A 19,526-nucleotide genomic window follows, 5' to 3' on the forward strand; every position below is an offset into this window, starting at 1 on the left:
TGTTTATCAGCTATTAATTTTAGGATTTCATGATGGCTTGGAGAGTTCCATGTTAGGGCATGTTCTACGGCTGGAAGGGATATTTTCGACTCCAGTTCAGAGGTTACTCTGTCTGCTCTTTCTCACTCACTGATGCCTTGTCATGCTTCACCCCTGTGAGCTTCTTATTCAAGGGGTATGCCACAGGAAACTGGTGTTATGAAAAGGAACTGACTCCCCGCAGTCAAAGCACACTGAATAAGGAAGAGGAGAAACAGGGAGGGGGCTTGTTGTAGAATGAGAGAGAAGGGCTGAAATGTTCACTGTTTACGTCTCCCCTACCTCTCTTTCTCCTGGCTTTGTCTCATTCACAGCAAGGCACTCAGGGGGCTGTCTTGCAGGTCAGTCTGGGATCAGATCCAAGGGACTTTTGCAGTTCTTGGAATTGCTGCGATCAAATGGCACCTTTTTAGCTTTGGAAAATGCATGGTGTTGGTTTTGTGATCTGATGTGTTCTGTAGAGAACAGGGCGAATAGACTGAAAAGTTAAGCGTGTCCAGCCTTATCAACACAAATGGCCCCTACCTTCCTCTCTCATTCAAAGCCCTTCCTAAAAAGAGGGCTGCCACCTTGGTTAGATGTGTGTTTTTGGATGCTTTGAACCAGAATTGAGCTGTGCTCTGAAAGCAGTAGTGCTCATGTCAGCATGGGACCGTGTTTGGCAACACACCATGCACATTCTAAACAGAGGAGAGTGGGATGAGGGCCCCCCACAAACACACACACACACTGGTGGTCGTTTTTTTTGCTTGCTTGCTCTGCACTTTACCATTTAGTCAGGTTACACGATGCAGTCTCTGTCTACATCTCAGGCTGTTGGGGAATGTGTACACTTAGCATATTTCTATGGGGGGTCTGAATAAACAGGCACCTCCCCACCACAGGAACTGCCAGGCTACAGCACAGCATAGCCTAGGCATCTGAGAGACATTAGCCAGTATAGCCACATTCTCTTCTCACAAGCTGAGCCCCTCAACTGCTTACGTGAGCTTTAAGTAGACAAGGGGGAGCTGTTAAACAATCTCTGGAAACATCTCATAATTCCAGTCCAAGTATGGTTCCCCCCCAGTTCCAGAAGCTTTAACCCGATAGAATCTTTAGGGTGTTTTTTTTTTTGCTCCTCTTTTTAACGAAGCATGGCTTGGTCTTAATTCTAATGAGCACTCACAGCTGTCAATACAGTGGTTTTATAAAAAGCTGAATGCCGAGAAGCTAGCAGCAGGGTAAGTTTCCTCCTCTGACTCTTAGGGGCAGAATAGGCAGCACTAATATCACTCAGCTGAGTGATATTACTCATACGTCAGCCCCTCCCCATCTCAAGCACTGCTTTAGAATTTGAACTGAGAACTGTGAGCCACCACCTGACAAAAAGTGCTAAACACCTAAGGTGATGAGTCTTAGTCTGCAGTTTGGCAGTCCATTTGGTCCATATCAGAAATCCTTAGGCATCTTGCAAGCATTTTTAAACAAGCTGCTGTATTCGTTTCCCTGACTTGAACCAAAGCAACATTTTGTTAAAAGCACTTCACCTCCCATCGACTTTTTTTCCTTTCTTGGCCCCATCGTTACATCAGGTTGATTCCAGACCTGAGTCAAGCACATGAGCTGATAAACACATTTTTCCTATCCCTGTCAGGGTGTGGAGTTTTGAGCAGAGTGAAGCCCCAGTTCATAGCTGGATCATGAATGACCTCTAGTGGAGGTTGACAGCTTTCCAGGTACACTCAGGCAGATACGGCACTCCTGGTTTCCTAGACTTCAGCAGCCGAGGATCCCGTCATGTTTTTATAGGGTTACGAAAATGGAAAGAATCCCTTTAACGGAAAGTTAAAGGTAGTCTTCAGTGCTCTGACACGTGTACCATTTCTCTCTCTGCGCAGACTGAGCTGTAAATGTATCGGCAGCCGAGAGCCCAGCATGAAGAGGACAGGCCGGCTGGTGGCGAGTAAGGCTCCGAGTGGCGAGCGAGGGAAGTCCGAGGGCGCGGCAACAGGAGCCTCCGCCAAGGCTGCTGCCAAGACCTCCTCAGCACCACCGCTTTCTAAGGTTCACCTCACGTTTGAGTCAAAACACCTCCCCCCACCCCCCCCCCCTGTAACTCATTTCCTGTTTTGGTTTTCTATGCATTATGGGCTGTATTGAGTCCATGGATTATGACACTGAGGGGAATTTGTGTTTGTTTTTTTAAGGTGAAAAGCAATGACGATCTGCTAGCAGCGATGGCTGGGGGCGCTCCAGCACCTAGCAGCACGGTCATCAAGAGCAAGCGGATAGCATCCAACGGAACCAGTGCCGGTAACTCAGAGAAACCAAAAACTTCAGGTACTTCTTTTCATTCATATTTTTGCATTATATTCCGAGTCATAGTCATGCTATTGTTTATGACACAGTATGTTTTGTTTCTCCCACCAGGAGCCTCAAATAAGCGTGCAACGTCCTCAGTGTCTAAGGAGTCGGCCACATCCCGGGAGCGTCTACGGACTTCAAGAACCTCGGCCAGTAAGAAGCAGTCAGCGTCCGGGGCGGGGCAGGGGGATGCTGCGCAGGGGAAGCGTTCCCGCGGCCATGTGCCGCCCGAGTCGGAAGGCCGCATGAACAAGTCTAAATCCGACAGCCAGATCAGTGACAAGGTGGCCCTGGAGGCCCAGGTGACCGACCTGCTGGGCCTGGCCAAGAGCAAAGACGTGGAGATCCTGCACCTGCGTAGCGAGCTGAGGGACATGCGAGCCCAGTTGGGTCTAGGACTGGAGGAGACAACCCCCGAAGAGGGCCCGGGCGAGGAGGAGAAGCCCCAGGGCTCTGCCATCACGGCGGCAGACGTAGAGTCCACCCTGCTCCTCCTGCAGGAGCAGAACCAGGCCATCCGCGAGGAGCTCAACCTGCTGAAGAGCGAGAACCGCATGCTGAAGGACCGCCTCAACGCCCTGGGCTTCTCCCTGGAGCAGAGGCTGGACGGCTCCGATAAGCTCTTCAGCTACCCCTCCCTGAGCCCAGATCTGGCGGCGGGCAGCGGGCACAGCGACGGCGGGGGGACAGGAACGCTCGCCTCCTCCGTGGAGGGCTCTGCCCCGGGCTCCCTGGAAGACCTGCTGACCGGCCACCAGCACGGCGGCTCGGCGGACAACCTGGACAGCGAGTCCAGCGAGGTCTACCAGGCGGTGACCTCCAGCGACGACGCCCTGGACGCCCCCTCCGGGGCCTCCTCCTCTTCCGAGTCGGAGGGCTTGCCCGGCCGGGAACGCTCGCGGCGGGGCGGCGGCGGCGACGAGGTGTCAGTGGCCTGCCTGACGGAGCGCATCCACCAGATGGAGGAGAACCAGCACAGCACCGCCGAGGAGCTCCAGGCCACGCTCCAGGAGCTGGCCGACCTGCAGCAGATCACCCAGGAGCTGAACGGGGAGAACGAGCGCCTGGGCGAGGAGAAGGTCCTCCTCATGGACTCCCTGTGCCAGCAGAGCGACAAGCTGGAGCACTACGGCAGGCAGATCGAGTACTTCCGCTCGCTGCTCGACGAGCACCACCTGGCCTACGCCCTGGAGGAGGACATCAAGAGCGGCCGCTACATGGAGCTGGAGCAGCGCTACGTGGACCTGGCGGAGAACGCCCGCTTCGAGCGGGAGCAGCTGCTGGGCGTGCAGCAGCACCTGAGCAACACGCTCAAGATGGCGGAGCAGGACAACGCCGAGGCCCAGGAGGTGATCGGCGCCCTGAAGGAGAGGAACCACCACATGGAGCGCATCATGGAGTCGGAGCGGCAGGACCGCAAGGCCATGGTTGGCGCCCTGGAGGAGTACAAGGCGGCGGTGAACTGCGACCAGGTGGAGCTCAACCGCTGCCGGGCCCAGCTGGACCAGGAGAGGCAGAAGGTGGCGGAGCTGTACTCGGTCCACAACCAGGGGGACAAGAACGACATCTGCCAGCTTCTGGAGGGCGTGAGGGTGGACAAGGAGCAGGCGGAGGGCAGGGCCGCCAAGCTGCAGGAGGACCTGGGCCACGCCCGCACCGACGTCACCAGGCTGCAGGACACCCTCAACAAGGTCGGTCAAACTGCAAACCAGACAGACATGCCTTGCTTCCCTCAGTGTTTTTTGGGGGGGATCTACAAGCAGCGTTCCACAGATTTCAAAACGAAGCCCACATCTAATCGCAGAACACATACCATACATTTTCGCAGTCACGTAAATTAATTTTTCCCCACCGCGGATACGGAATGAGAATCCATTGAGGGGCCTCATTAGTTAACCAGCGGATGATGGATTCTCCCCCCCCCCCCTCTTTCTTCCGGTGTGTGCTTGCAGCTGGACGGAGAGTACCGAGCCTTCCAGGAACAGGTGCAGATGCAGATGGCCGAGCACAAGCGGGGCCTGGAGAAGCAGCGCGGCGACCTGCAGGAAAAGGAGACGGAGGTGTCCGACATGAAGGAGACCATCTTCGAGCTGGAGGACGAGGTGGAGCAGCACCGAGCCGTCAAGCTCCATGACAACCTCATCATCACCGACCTAGAGAGTGAGTGGGATTGGCATTTTGAATCCAGTGCTGCAGTCTTCACTTCTGGCCACAGGGTGGCGGTCTAGAGTTTTCTATGCCTAATGTGCCCACACACGGGAAATTGGAAAAAGTGTTTGTTTACATGTCTTAAGTCAATTCGTTTTGTTAAATAGCATGACTCTTCCTTTTAATACCCCATTTAGCCTAGTTTCAGCGAAATCACCATGAACTCCAGTGGAGGTTATCACAATTAAACAATAACAATGTCCTGTTTCCTAACCCCTTGCTACAGAGGTCCCTGTCTCTATCATGCCTGGGTTTGTTTTAAGGGAGATCTTCTCACTGTCTTCCTGTGCTGTGTGTGAATTTATCCTGCAGCCCGTTCACATGAACTCAGCTGTGTGAGTGTGTTTCCTCCTCTAGACTCTGTTAAGAAGCTGCAGGACCAGAGACATGACATGGAGCGGGAGATTAAGATTCTCCACAGGAGACTGAGGGTGAGGGCTCCAGAACAGAACACAGACCCATCAGAGGGGCTCCAGAACAGAACACAGACCCATCAGAGGGCTCCAGAACAGAACACAGACCCATCAGAGGGCTTCAGAACAGAACACAGACCCCTCTGAGGGCTCCAGAACAGAACACAGACCCATCCGAGGGCCACGTCACTGCCCACATTAAACACCACACTATGGTCTGGTCCTGTTAGGGACCGCCATTTACCCATAGAATTTAGAACCCCTTTTGGATTTTTTTGCATATGCTTCTACTGTACCTCAGAAATGTGTTTCAACATTTACCTACATATAAGTGTGTGTGTGTTCAGGAGGAATCAGCTGAGTGGCGTCAGTTCCAGGCCGATCTCCAGACGGCCGTTGTCATCGCTAATGACATCAAGTCGGAAGCCCAGGAGGAGATCGGGGACCTGCGGCGCCGGCTGCACGAGGCGAACGAGAAGAACGAGAAGCTGGCCAAGGAGTTGGACGAGGTCAAGAACCGCAAGTAAGGCTCCACTCGTCATCCATTGTCTCACGCGTTTCACTCGATCCAAAACCAAGCGGCTTGTGGTGGGATCTGCCAATGCATGTTTGCAGCTGTGTTCATACGAGTGTGTGTGTGTACTGATCCTTTGGGTGTACCCCAGACAGGATGAGGAGAGGGGCCGGGTGTATAACTACATGAATGCCGTGGAGAGAGACCTAGCCGCCCTGAGGCAGGGCATGGGCCTGAGCCGCCGCTCGTCCACCTCCTCTGAGCCCTCGCCCACCGTCAAGACCCTCATCAAGAGCTTCGACAATGCCTCACAAGGTACCCCCCAGTACGAGTGTAAGATATGACCCCCCTCTTCTCACCTTAACACATTCGATGGGTAAACAAACGGAGGGTCGAATCGACCCAGTCGGTATCACCTCTGGGGAAAACGGGAGCGTTTATCGATTTTTTGGGGGGCGTCTTCACTCATCTCTGGTCTTGCGCTCCACTGCAGGTCCGGTGGCGGCTGCTGCTGCTGTAGCTGCTGTTGCCGCTGCCCCCGCGCCCCCTGCTGCCCCCCTCCCGCGCACCCCGCTCAGCCCCAGCCCTCTGAAGACCACCCCCGCCGCTGCCGTCTCTCCCATACAGGTACGGCGTCAGGAGGCTTGATTATAGATAGAAACATGTATTTCTATATACGACATCTGCGTCGATGTATTTATTTCTTCATAAATAATATGTGTTGACTCCAAACTACAGATGTGGTGACAGGAATCTGGTGTTGTTTTTTCTGGGCGGCAGTGCAGGGGTTAAAGTGAACACACTTCCTGTTCTCACCATATCCCCTTGTGTTTATATATCTCCAGTGTTCCACAGATAGCTCTTCCTCCTTTGGCGCTTGCAGTTTGTCACAGTTGACAGCCACTTGCCTGGTCACGTTCTGCACATTCGCTGGATTTTTTTTGTCATTCTTCACAGTCACTACAGATTCATGAATATTTTCAGAGAAAATACGTCCTGTATTTAGATACGTTCTCTCGCACCAAATTCAGTTCCACGCTTCGCTACACTTTTTGTGAGGAAACTTCACAGCTCAAGGATCCTTGCATATCATTATCATTTCAAACGAAAGATTCATTAGTCTTTTCATGACCACATACAGTCTGTAGTTAATAAAAAAATATATTAGTTGTCCCTGGGGGATAGTTCTGGTGCAAATATAAAAAAAACTGAGAAGCACACTGTTCAGACATGCGACCACCAGAACCTTAACCAATAGCAGACATTGTTTTCAAAGTGCAATGAGTAAAAAAAGTACAGATAGTCAATAGTATTGCAAAGTTCAACTAAAAGAGGTAGACGGCAGCTATTGCACGTTTGTATGTTTGATATGAAGTCTCCGTTGTCTTCACAGCTGAAGGGACCAGAGTCCAGTAAATACATACAGGTTTCATCAAATCTTCAGTCCTGCTTTTAAGTCCTTATTTTTCTCACCCCCTCTATGACCTCGTCCTGCATGAGAACACCCTGCCGTCTGAACCGCTTCCTGTCTGAAAACACCTGCTACTGGACTGTGTGTGTGTGTGTTTTTTTAATCTAGCCTGGGATGGTCTTTTACAGAGGCATTCCATCAGCGGCTCCATCTCTGCTCCGAAGCCCCTCTCCTGTCTGAGTGATAAAAGGCCGAGCTACACAGACATCAGCATGCCAGGTGAGGCCGCAGTAAACCTTCAGTCTCATCTCCAGGAGAAGAAGAAAAAAAAAATTGCTCCAAAAATAGACATGGTTTGAATCAGACTCCATTCCCCCCCCCCCCCCCCCCCCCCCCCGTTTACTACATTTGAGGCTGGAATATTGGACAGCACAGACCGCAGGCTTCTGTTGATGAGGTCTTCACGGGCCGTTTTAGAAGTTGTATTGCTGTGTCCAAGGCATCGGCCGTCTGTTGGGTAGGGGGGCAGTGTGACCTCTGGAGGGGGTGTGGACTCAGCGAGGTGTTGACCCTGATTGGAGTTGTCATGGGTAACAAAGCACTGGGGAGAGCTGCAGGCCTGCAGTGGGCGAACTCTCATCATTAGTGAGACGGTTAAAAATGTGTTATTGAACACGTTTGGGGTATTTTACCATCATTCCTCTTCCCGATTGAATTTGGGATGTAAATATCCATATTGCTCAGTGATAAAGTGTAGAGCTCAAAAAATAAAAAAAACATAACAAATTATAATCATAAATAGATATATCATGCTTGTTCAAAACCTTGGTCATTGAAATCAATTTGCACGTGTCCCCTTATGCATACGAGCTTACTGTGAACGTGCTGTTTTGGCCGTAGCCTCTAATGTTTTCAGTGTATTGTGATGGATTGTCCTCCTTAATGGGAAACAAACCCTCGGTGGTGTTTCCTTCACAGTGGGGTTTGGAATGGTGCTTAACCCCCTTAAATAGAATCTCTCCTTGAGAAGCATTTGCAGTCGTCAAGCAGTTTTTCTTAGCAACGTTTTGTTTTCTCGTGTGCCTTCTCTTCACAGCGGAGCATCTCCTCCGAGGCTCCTCTGCCAGCCGCCCTCCTTCTGCTCTCCAGAGGGTCTCCAACATGGACGCCTCCAAGGCCATGTCAGGTCAGACACGAGGTCCCGCTATCAACCATGACACTAGCTGATGTCATTTCCCCTGAAACTAAAGGAAGCAGCCAGCCATACACACACATTCCATACTCCCCGAGCGTTCAGCGCAGTAAACTCGACTCGGTTCGCTTTATTGATCCTGAAGGGAAATTCCAAGAATTCTGCTTTGGGTTAGTCTAACTGTGGACATGTGTCGTGCTGTGCTGTGCCCAGTTAGTCTAACTGTGGACATGTGTCGTGCTGTGCTGTGCCCAGTGTCCCGCAGGAGCAGCGAGGAGATGAAGAGGGAGCTCTCGGCCTCCGACGGGGGCCCCTCGTCGTCCTCTCTGATGGCCATGGCCTCGGCCTCCTCCCAGCTCTCCCTGTCCACCTCCTCCCCCACGGCCTCCGTGACCCCCACCGCCCGCGGCCGCCTCCGGTACGAACGCACCCCCGCTCACCCCCTTTCACACTTCCTGACACCTGAACGGTAACGGGCCGTGGAGGTCAAACGCTCTAAACACGGCTCCTGCCTGATATGTGTGTCCAGGGAGGAGAGGAAGGACCCCCTGGCTGCCCTGGCCAGGGAGTACGGAGGCTCCAAGAGGAACGCTCTCCTCAAGTGGTGCCAGAAGAAGACCGAGGGTTACCAGGTACGTTCACACGCTCGCTCACGTGTTTGGGAGTCTGCTCTGGTCCAACTGCTCTGTCTCTACCTCCTTCTCATTCTCTGTCACACCACCATCATCATCATCATAAACCATAATAGATGTTGTTATGAGAACCGCTGCGTTTGGTCTTCATAGGAGTGGCTCTCCATCCCCCACAGCATCACTGTAGACAAACACCGGACGTCTTGTCCTCGGAGGGCCATTAACATGGGCCGATGATCCTGGCTCTAATGAATAGATCTTTACTTATTAGATTGCCTATTATCAACACGTTCTGCCGTCACGGTCTCGAGGTGGTCCCTTTTATTGTTTGTTTGCAACTGTAGGGAGTGAATGGTCGCCACGGTAGCCAGTTTATGGTGGTCATCTCCAGGAAGTGCGCCAAATTTGGCACGTCCTGCTAACGGAGACCTGTGTCTGGCAGGAGGTGATGACGTCCAAGACATATGGATTCACACTGTAGCGTGAACCTGTCGAACCAGCTGGGACAAGTTAGACATGTTGTTTAGAGGGAGTTACTGTAGAAGAGTATTTCTAAGGGAAGCCTGCCAGGAAATAAAAAATAAATAAAAAGGAGAATTTGTAGTGCTTCCAGATGCGTCATTTCCTTATTAATTGATTGATGAATCAATAAGGGCAATCACCTCTCACTTGATCCACACGTCTCTTAATAGAGGAACTAGGTCATTTGGATAAGCTGTTTGCTCAGGGGGGGAAACAAACCTGACGAAATAAGACCTTGGGTCCATGCTTGCATGTACAAACATGTCCGCACAGCTTATTCTGCATCGCTCACGTCTTAAACAGTTTAGTGATTTGTACGCGTGCTCTAGTTGCACGCCACTTTGGCACACAAGCACCTGCTGAACGAACACAATGTCAACATGCATCTCCTGTGAACTCATCGCGATCGATCTCTTTCAGAACATCGACATAACGAACTTCAGCAGCAGCTGGAACGACGGCCTTGCCTTCTGCGCCGTGCTGCACACCTACCTACCCGCCCACATCCCCTACCAGGAGCTCGGCAGCCAGGACAAGGCAAGCACGGATGATTTAGGCCCGTTTTACGACCACGTTATACTGCTCTGTTCTTATGGCCCTCTGTACAGTGTGTCTGAATATGTGCTTTCTTTCACGTGTCCGCAGAGGCGGAACTTCACTTTAGCCTTCCAGGCTGCGGAGAGTGTTGGCATCAAGTCTTCTCTGGTAAGGATGAGAAGAGTAGCGAGAAACCACCCCTTTTGGAAGGAAACGATATGTATTATGTTGTAAAACTCGTCAATACATGCATGCTTCTACATTCAGAAGGTACTAGAGTTTTAGCGAGCCATGGCTAAATGTCTCTCCTATTTCAGGACATCAATGAGATGGTCCACACGGAGCGACCTGATTGGCAGAGTGTCATGACCTACGTCACAGCCATCTACAAGTACTTTGAGACCTGAGGGGCAACCTGACCCACCCCGCGCTTGTCTTAATGCCCCTCCTCAGCGCGGAGGAGAAGCCTCTCGGGAATCGCTGAACTAGTTCTCTATCCGGAGCGTGGGGTGGGAGCTGTGTTCATGGGAACATTCTAGATCTTTAGAGGGACGGAATCTTCGCTGAATCGCTGAACTAGTTCTCTATCCGGAGCGTGGGGTGGGAGCTGTGTTCATGGGAACATTCTAGATCTTTAGAGGGACGGAATCTTCGCTGAATCGCTGAACTAGTTCTCTATCCGGAGCGTGGGGTGGGAGCTGTGTTCATGGGAACATTCTAGATCTTTAGAGGGACGGAATCTTCGCTGAATCGCTGAACTAGTTCTCTATCCGGAGCGTGGGGTGGGAGCTGTGTTCATGGGAACATTCTAGATCTTTAGAGGGACGGAATCTTCGCTGAATCGCTGAACTAGTTCTCTATCCGGAGCGTGGGGTGGGAGCTGTGTTCATGGGAACATTCTAGATCTTTAGAGGGACGGAATCTTCGCCCGAGGGCACTTGAAGACCTCTTTCAGGGTTTGCCATATTTAGGGTGACGTCAAGCGTCAGTGCTGAACGGAGAGCCGTGGTTCTCCAGCTCCAGGGCCACCCTGCAGTCACCCCCACTCTCAGTGCCTTCCTACCCTGCTTCCTCTTATCCAACCCAGGCTTCGTCCCACATGTGTCAGCCAAGCTGCTTTTCTACGCTGATCTGATTACTATGTGTGATCTGCTTTAGTATGGGGACCAGAAACACAAAATGATATTTTACTTTTGAACTCTTCCTGACCCATGAGAGTTCCGTCAGCGAAATGTGCCTTTGATGGCAGAAGTGCCTGTCCGGATAGCCTTTCTGGAGTTTGGTTTGTAAACACCGTGAGCTTGTACTATAGATTGTAAAGGGATCCATTTATCAGGAACATTAACATCTTTTACACTCAAGTTGTAGTTCTTAGGAAGTGGACTCTACCTCTAAAAGGAGAAGGAGTGTCCTTACACTACAATATGGGATTGCCTTTAATTTTCCCCCACTTTCTCCTAAATTCCGTAGAATTGTGTGGGCCTGTCATCTTGTGCTCAGTAATGTGTAGTTTGATGTTTTTAATATTTTATTTGCTCCACAACCAAGTCATTGAAAGAAAGTGTAACAACTTTAAAACAGTTGCAAATGACAACAGAGTTAGTTATACATATCAGATTAACTCATATTTGTCAGATTTCATTTATGATATATTATCATCTATCACCTTAGTTTAATAATTTCCTGTTCAAATAAATATATGCAGAGCACGCCAATTTATGTTTACATTAAACCACCAAGAGTTATGTTTAAATAAAGGATTAGAAGAGGCAGACAATTCTTATTCATTAGTGTGACTTCTATAATCCAATATAGGAAGTTTATTAGTTTTATCATGACATGTGAAATTACTACAATACTGTTGCACTGATGTCTTTCATAAAATAATTACCTTTGTAAGCCACAGACACACTTGCAAATGTCGTCATGCAGATGTGGTATTTGCCTTTTTTCGCATGTGATGATAAAAACCTTGGAATGTCAACACTATTTAAAAGCACATTCACTCTTGACTCCTTGCCAAGCCACCTCACCACCACCTGCTTAAATTCAAACTGATTTTAGCACCAAGACAAAGCACAGTTAATGGGGAAAATGATCATTTACGTGATTGTATGGATATTTAAATGTGTTTCTCAAGATCATTTAACCATGTGTTGCACATAATTCTCTCAACTACAACAACAATAAGGATGACGAATGAATTTATTTTTTTGGTTTGCATTGACCTACCACAGCTGTCCTTAAAAATTTAAATTCAACGTTCCTATCAGCTATAAGGTTATGTGAAGTATCCCTGCCATAAAGAGGGGAATGTCTCTTGATCAAGCTCCAGTGGACATTGCGTTCCAGAAGGCTCACATGAAGTGATTTATTAGCATTGAGCCCAAGCCTGCTATTGTACTATGGACAGAGTTAGCAAAGCCAAGATGATCCAGTAAGAAGTTCATTTAATGTTGACAGGAAGCCACTACCAAGGGAAATATCACAACGTCTGTATGTACCACTGCCTGAGTAACATCACATCTGCATCTTGCCTTCTCTTTAGTTTATTGCTGTGCTGTTTGACAACAGTTATGACGTGAAAGCTAAAAGGAAAAACGTTATTGTACGGGTCCACTACATTTATATTCTGTTTACTTGAAACATTGAGCCTGTTTCTTTATTTTATTATTACCAGACATTTATCTTTTGCTTGTTACTTTATTCATGTTATACTTCAACAGTTGGATACAGAATGAATTAGCTTTTCTTATTTCTGTTTCAAAGAAATGATTGCGACCACATGAAGGGCTAAAAGTATTGTAAAGCACATTATGATAATCAGTTAATGTAAAGACCCAACCGATTGTATTTATAATGCTTTATTTTTCTTCACTTATAAATAATAATGGATTGAAAAACGCTTTTGGTCTTCTTTTATGTTGCATTTCTGACCAGTATTATTTTATTAATAATGTCCCCCCTTACAAGTTGACTGGAGAAAATCGCATGATCTAAAAATTCACATTCACAATTTAAACATTCAAACAAGAATGTATTTTGTACACATGATTCAGATACATTCTAATTACAGCATCAGGATCATAAGAGTTACCAAATAAAATAGTGATCAACTGTTGATGAATAGTGTATTTCATTAAAGTACAAGAGCTGTTGAAATTTGGCACACAGCAGTCTTTGTTAAAGTAATGAATGAAATCGATGTCCTTAGGTAGGATCAGAGCCATAGCAAGAATCTTTCTCGCTCTGGCTCTGGATAGGCTATAGAGGAAATTCCTAGATTATTCAGGGTAAATCTGTTCAGCAGTTTGGTAATCATTGACCTTTGTCGTACAGAGCTCAGAATGTTTCACATATAATTCACAAGAACATGAGACAGGTTTCAAGAGAACCATACACACACTTTTAGTTGCACCTTGCAAATCACTAAACGTCAGTCTGCTCTAGGGCCATATCCATCATCCCGTCTGAGCAACTGCGCAGTTCTGTGTGTATCACGCGCAGCATTTTGGACACGACTGGAAAAGTGTAAGAACTAAGTTTTCAGTAAGGCTAGTTTACTCTGGAAGAAGTGTAGAGTCCAGACTGCAGTTAACATTCAGAGAATTGTTCTCAAAGTATATACCTATACTTAAACTACATTAAAACTAATTGGCTTGCCATTGAAAATTTAGAAACGATTTCATATTCCGTAATACGACGAGAAAAGTTATTATTTCTTGGTTTTAGACCTCCCTCCCAATATTTCACATAGCTATAATAAAAGATTTACAGCCTACTTTAGCTGCTTTTGATCGGACTGTTTATCTTGCTGGCTGAGTCACGTGTAGGCTGATCCACAAGTGATCTGGGTCCAGTTGGAAATGCATCAGTTGGTTGTAACGAAAAAGTGGAGTAGGACAACTAAGATAGAGCATAAATGTATTGATGACAAACTCGTTTGATATTTCAATAAGGTACGTTTTTGTTTTATTTTGTATTAATATATTTCCATATTAGTTTATGTTTGAAATAATAACATAATATGTTGTCGAGAGAAAATGTGGCCACGGCATTAAATCACAGTTAAGATCAAGAACATTTCGTTTAAAGAGGCACTAGCTGATACGGTATTACATTATACTCGAATAGTAAAAACAAACAAACAAACGTTTGGGATTTATCCATGTCTATTAGCGTTGATAGAAAACATATGTACCCCATGATGAAGAGTAACTATTATTTTTTCAATATGTTCTGGTGTAAATGTTCATGATATTTCTTTTGATTGAATTAATTTAAAGTTGAGCTAATTAAACAAATATGTGATTCGGGAAAGTTTCATGTTTATTATAGCCTAACTGTAGAATTAGATTTAGGTGCCTTGTCTGAGCAACGTCAAACTGGTTTTACACCTGCAAGCACAGTAGATATATGAAGTGTGAGTCATATTGGCAAAGTTTACTTAGACATTTAGAGCTCTATAAAATGTTTCTTTGCCTTTTAGGAAATGCATTTAAATATTATATTTAGGTGAATATATGACACACAATATGTTGAGCATGATTGTCCAAAATTCATGACACAACCTAGCCAGTAGGGCGCATTGTTGGGCATACTGAGACACTTGCATGTGTATGTCCACTCTAGAGTTTGGATATTGAAAGGTTTAGTTGGCCTATTTATTTTGGTGGTCTTTGACTGACTAATGTCATTTTAGTGACAGTCCCACCCTCATTTATTGTTATGCCAGAAGACTGCAAGAGGATTGTAATTTTGTGGCATTTTATTGTCCTACCCAGCAGGATTGGATCTCTTCGCTTAAATGATTAGGTTGTTGTGGGGTAAACAACCTTCTTGGAGTGGATTCAAAGAAAGAAAGGGTTTATTTGGATTGTTGTGTGGAGTTTAGAGAATGTTGGAGTTTTAAAAATCATCTTGATTTCATTACATTAATTGATACTAAGTGAGAGAACAGTGTGAGGTCCAACCAACAGGGAAACGTTTCTGAGAGCCGAGGTTTTGGAGTTCCAAGAAGCACAGCTGCTCTCTGCTAGAAGCATGAGTTCCCTCCCCCCCAAAAAAAACCCTCATCATGTTGATTTTGTTGTGGAAGTTTTGTGTGGAAGTCACTAACTAGAATCAGTTCCAAGGAAAATATGTGTCAAACATGATCAGCTAATGGCACTAAATATGGACCTACAGTGTTAATTAGTTCAAATCAAGAATATTTGGTAACATATTTCACCATCATCCGGCTACATTTTTTCCCTTGTCTGTTTTCAAACAATGGTAGTTGATTCGATAACCTCATGTAAAAAAAAAAAAAAAGTGTTTCTGAATAGACACAGGATTTTGCTCTCTTTATCAGGCAGACTTTGTGTAGCCTCGGGGGAACATATAGAACATTCCAGATAGTCCCTGTAGCATCCAAGCTGTTTCCTCTCTCGTCAATGGGATGTCACACCACTCTGAGCTCTGGGGTCCTGCTTTTTTTCGTCCCCCTGCCATCCTGGCACTGATTCTATTTCCTCTGGGCCCTGGTGTATTGCTGTGTTAGTGCTGAACTTAATGGGGGAGATTCAGATTAGCTGATATGTTATTGCATATAAATCATAGTGGCCACTGTGCTGATGTAATCAATAGTTGTCCAGATGAATTCGAAATGGTATGCAGATTTTCAGAATATACTGTAGATGCAATTAATTTGAAAATGTAACTATTAATTGAACTGCTTACAAAATAGAACTGGACTTGACCTATTTTTATTTAATTTGATGTCATAATCATGCATGACATGATGTAACTATTTAATTTCCCTCTTCTGGATGAACATTTTTGTTCGAATTGACGTTTTACTTCCTCAAAGTAGCAGGATGATGCTCATGTGATCTCTTCCTTGGCACTCTCTCAACTTTACAGAATCTCCATCGGAGGGGAAGGTCTTGAGGGGACAAGACCAGACAGTAGACACATCCAGAGAAGGATGACACTCATGCTCTGTCTGTGGAATAGGTGGTTTGCCTCGAGTCTGGGCTGAAGCTGAACAGAATTGATCTGAACTGCATCTTAGTAGAGGATTGCGTACTGTGCGAGCTGGAAGACTACTGTACAGTATTGTATTGGCTGTTGACTGGAGACCTTTGGTTTGTGAGGACACATCTGACTCCAGACCTTCACTGTGAGGAGACATTGAACCCCAGAGGGTGAGGTCACAGCTGCCAAGCTGCAGCAATGGATTTTGAGGAGAGGTATCCTCCCTCCTCCACAGTGACCTCCCTGCCCCTCTCATCATGCCGGACGATCCCTTTGTCGCCATCTACATCGTCCTGGAGTTGCTGATCGCCGTGTTGTCCGTGCTGGGCAACGTGCTGGTCTGCTGGGCTGTGTGTCTCAACAGCAACCTGCAGAGCATCACCAACTTCTTTGTGGTGTCCCTGGCAGTGGCGGACATCGCTGTGGGCGTGCTGGCCATCCCCTTCGCCATCCTCATCAGCACCGGGTTCTGCTCCAACTTCTACGGGTGTTTGTTTATCGCTTGCTTCGTGCTGGTGCTCACCCAGAGCTCCATCTTCAGCCTGTTGGCCATCGCCATCGACCGGTACATCGCCATCAAGATGCCCCTGAGGTGAGTTTATGTCGATGAACCCTGAGGGGTGCGACGATCCCAAACTCTCGGTTTCGTTGTTTGTTTTGAATCTTTGCTGATATACCTATATTTATTTGCGGGCGGGGTACCCAGGTATAAAATGAAAGGTAAAAAGGGTGGTGATGAGTTTCGGTGTATTAACGGAGGCTCTCACTACGTATGAGTGAGAAACAAAGTATTGGCAGCGTGAGATTCCTATATCCGTAGTGGATACAGATATAGAGGCTCCCACGAGGACATCTCACCCAGGAGCAGTAAATTGGGTTCCCCACTGCACAATAGTTTAAACAGACTGTGACCTTCTACATAACTGCCATAACTGTTGAGAAACAGTGGCTGTTTATGTATAAGGTAATTTACACATTGTATGTTGTCTCATAGCTTGATGTGTATCAAATGCTCAGACATTCTTTACGGGCCCGTTTTTCACTATGGGTTGTTGTACATTACTGTCTCTATAGTATGAAATGTTTTTATTGCGTCCAAACAGTCTGTTGTGCCTCTCCCCTGAGATATTCTGAGAGGTTTCATTAATGTCTGTAGTTCTGCATCCATGAGGTGGGGGCTTGTTTTCTCAGAGTGAACCTTTTGAACTTTAACATCTAGAGAATGTGATAAAAACAGGCCAAATAACTCAGCTGCTCTCCCACACTGACGAACACATTCACTCAAAATAGACCTTCCTTCCCTCCTGACCTTATATTACTTGAACAAATAAAATGAATAACGTTCTCTATCACTCTTGCTTCACAATTTGTCCTTCAATTTCTGGGTAATTTCAGCACCTAAGGGGATGAATATTTCTCCTTCCTACATTTCATATAAATGCATTGTCCCTGTATGTGTCTTTCTGATTGGGTTCTCCATGGTTACCTTCCACCCACAGGTACAACAGCCTCGTGACTGGCCAGCGTGCCAAGGGCATCATTGCCATCTGCTGGGTCCTCTCCATCATCATTGGCCTGACTCCCATGATGGGCTGGAACAAGTTCACTGAGAACCTGAACAGTACCTGCCCACCCGGCCTGATGAAGTGCCTGTTTGAAGAGGTGGTTGTCATGGAATACATGGTCTACTTCAATTTCTTGGCCTGTGTCCTGGTGCCCCTGCTCCTCATGCTGGCAATCTACCTAATCATCTTCATGGCAGCCCGACGCCAGCTGAAGCTTATCGAGCTGAAGGCTGTGCACGGAGAGAAATCCCGTTCTACCCTCCAGAAGGAGGTCCAAGCGGCCAAGTCTCTGGCTATCATCGTGGGCCTGTTCGCCATTTGCTGGCTGCCTTTGCACCTCATCAACTGCTTCACCCTGTTCTGCCCCCAGTGTGCCCACGCGCCCCTCTGGACCCTCTACGTGGCCATCATCCTCTCCCACGCCAACTCGGTCGTCAACCCCTTCATCTACGCCTACCGCATCCGGGAGTTCCGCCACACCTTCCGCAAGATCATCCGGCGCCACGTCCTGGGCCGCCGGGAACTGTTCGAGAGCAGCGGCAGCACGCGCACCTCCGCCCACAACAGCATCAGCGACTCTGTGAGAGTCAAGGCCAACGGCATCAGCTTCGACCTCTTCACGGAGCACAGCAGCAGCAGCAGCTGTGAGAGCTCCTGCCGCTACTCCGCCCACTTGGGGGGCATCCTATCAGCGTCTCAGCCCCCTCCGTCAGCCGTCGCACCCCACAGTCCCCTGGTGGGTCCCCCTGCGCCCCAGCCCCTCAGACAGACACATGCTCACCCCACAGGGCCCCCGCTGCAGTGTGGAGAACAGCAACAGGGGCCCTTCGTGGGGACGGAAGTGGTGGAGGTGAAGGCCAGAGAGAATTTCTCGTCTGCCCAGGTCAAGTCATCCTTCTGTAAACAAACACTCTGCTCCATCGAACTCACGGAGGTGTCCTGATAGGGAGATCAGCATTCACAAAGGTTTCCTGATCACACTGACCTGATGGTGTAGATTCAAACAGGCGGGCATCTTTGGCGTCTGTTAGGCGTGCAAGGGTTCTATGGAAATCTCTGGGCAGACTGGCATTCGAGTTGAGAAGTGACATTTGGTTGGTTACCTAAAAGACTTCATTCCACCTCATTGGTACCATCGTACTGTCTTGAATACCAACATTGGCTCCTTCGCAGTTGCAAAAAGGTTTATTTTTGAGGGCACAGACATTGGGGTTTAAGCTTCTTTTTTACAGAAACTATATTTGTATTTATGGTTGAAGTCACACTGATGTGGTTTTGTTGCAGGACTCTCATTCTGTGACTATTTGCTCATTTGATTTCTCACTTTTGCATGTGTGTCGCAGTTTGCATGTTTACCACAGCAGTACCAATATTTCTTTACCTCCGTTTATTTATCGGCCAAATATCATTGAGGGTACCTTGTCTTTTAGTCATTTTGAAACAGAATGAGGTGGAAATAGTAGTTTCCCACTGATTATGTCCAACTCTCATGTTACTGCCAGAGTTCTTTGTATTCTCACGTGTTGGATGCAATGCAGTGCCTTTTGTTATATAATAAATCTTTGTTTGTCTGACTGTCATCTCTAGATGCATTTGTTTGCTTCTTCATGTTGCACTGTTTATCAATTGAATACACTACAGCTTTCAGAGCCATTAATCAGTATCCGCAGTTCGAGGGCTCGCCATGGCTTCCGTCCAGCAGGGGGAGGAGCTGTAGACAAAGGGAAGTGGGGTTCCATAGCTGGGGTGGTCCCTCTAAGGGCATGGGGGCAATACGGCCCTCATGTCTCGCACGCCAAACTCTATGGTCCTTTTTATTTTCCCATATTTTATTATAATCCCCTAGTGAATTCAGGTTACAGGGCACAGGGCAAAGTCTTTCAGCGTTTACCCCAGGGAGTATTTGGGGCTTTTTAAGGATGCACCAGGGACCTTCCTAGCCCTGGCCCAAAGCTCTGTGCACGACTAAATTATTTCAACACGTTTACTCAAAGCCAGGAGAATTGTTCTCTCGTTTGAGCAGACTTGCCATCATTATTTATTCTTTGACCGAGCCTTGATGCTTCTGAGGCCAGACCAGTCGTGATATAGGTTGGATCCTGGTCATGGTCACCATGTCAGTTATGGGC

General features: G+C 47.5%; 2 protein-coding genes across 3 annotated transcripts; both read left to right on the forward strand.

The window, feature by feature from the left end:
- The first annotated feature begins 1,926 nt into the window (after positions 1 to 1,926).
- specc1la (sperm antigen with calponin homology and coiled-coil domains 1-like a) lies at positions 1,927 to 10,763 on the forward strand. Of its 2 annotated transcripts, XM_067231459.1 has the most exons (15): positions 1,927 to 2,085; positions 2,229 to 2,361; positions 2,452 to 4,076; positions 4,338 to 4,545; positions 4,951 to 5,024; positions 5,354 to 5,529; positions 5,672 to 5,835; positions 6,014 to 6,147; positions 7,120 to 7,210; positions 8,028 to 8,117; positions 8,379 to 8,541; positions 8,653 to 8,755; positions 9,698 to 9,814; positions 9,923 to 9,982; positions 10,132 to 10,763. In XM_067231459.1, the coding sequence occupies exons 1-15, from the start codon at positions 1,957 to 1,959 to the stop codon at positions 10,219 to 10,221; spliced, it is 3,357 nt and encodes a 1,118-aa protein (XP_067087560.1). In that variant the 5' UTR covers positions 1,927 to 1,956; the 3' UTR covers positions 10,222 to 10,763. The 2 variants fall into 2 exon arrangements, with proteins under 2 accessions (XP_067087560.1, XP_067087561.1); XM_067231460.1 differs by lacking the exons at positions 1,927 to 2,085; positions 2,229 to 2,361; positions 2,452 to 4,076; positions 4,338 to 4,545; positions 4,951 to 5,024 and having other exon boundaries at positions 5,496 to 5,529; positions 5,676 to 5,835.
- Positions 10,764 to 13,701: 2,938 nt separating this feature from the next.
- On the forward strand, positions 13,702 to 18,964 carry adora2aa (adenosine A2a receptor a). Its single transcript, XM_067231375.1, has 3 exons — positions 13,702 to 13,773; positions 15,719 to 16,424; positions 17,332 to 18,964. The coding sequence occupies exons 2-3, from the start codon at positions 16,090 to 16,092 to the stop codon at positions 18,338 to 18,340; spliced, it is 1,344 nt and encodes a 447-aa protein (XP_067087476.1). The 5' UTR covers positions 13,702 to 13,773; positions 15,719 to 16,089; the 3' UTR covers positions 18,341 to 18,964.
- The last annotated feature ends 562 nt before the right edge of the window (positions 18,965 to 19,526 follow it).

This window comes from Osmerus mordax, chromosome 28 (assembly GCF_038355195.1).
Source record: "Osmerus mordax isolate fOsmMor3 chromosome 28, fOsmMor3.pri, whole genome shotgun sequence".
Lineage (NCBI taxonomy): Eukaryota > Metazoa > Chordata > Actinopteri > Osmeriformes > Osmeridae > Osmerus > Osmerus mordax.

What these genes read in the sequence shown, in the direction of transcription:
- specc1la (XM_067231459.1), top strand. Translation starts at nt 1,957, where the DNA reads ATGAAGAGGACAGGCCGGCTGGTGGCGAGTAAGGCTCCGAGTGGCGAG. An exon ending in AGAAGACCGAGGGTTACCAG is followed by an intron (nt 8,756 to 9,697) that starts GTACGTTCACAC and finishes GATCTCTTTCAG; the next exon opens with AACATCGACATAACGAACTT. An exon ending in AGCTCGGCAGCCAGGACAAG is followed by an intron (nt 9,815 to 9,922) that starts GCAAGCACGGAT and finishes ACGTGTCCGCAG; the next exon opens with AGGCGGAACTTCACTTTAGC.
- adora2aa (XM_067231375.1), top strand. Translation starts at nt 16,090, where the DNA reads ATGCCGGACGATCCCTTTGTCGCCATCTACATCGTCCTGGAGTTGCTG. An exon ending in GCCATCAAGATGCCCCTGAG is followed by an intron (nt 16,425 to 17,331) that starts GTGAGTTTATGT and finishes TTCCACCCACAG; the next exon opens with GTACAACAGCCTCGTGACTG.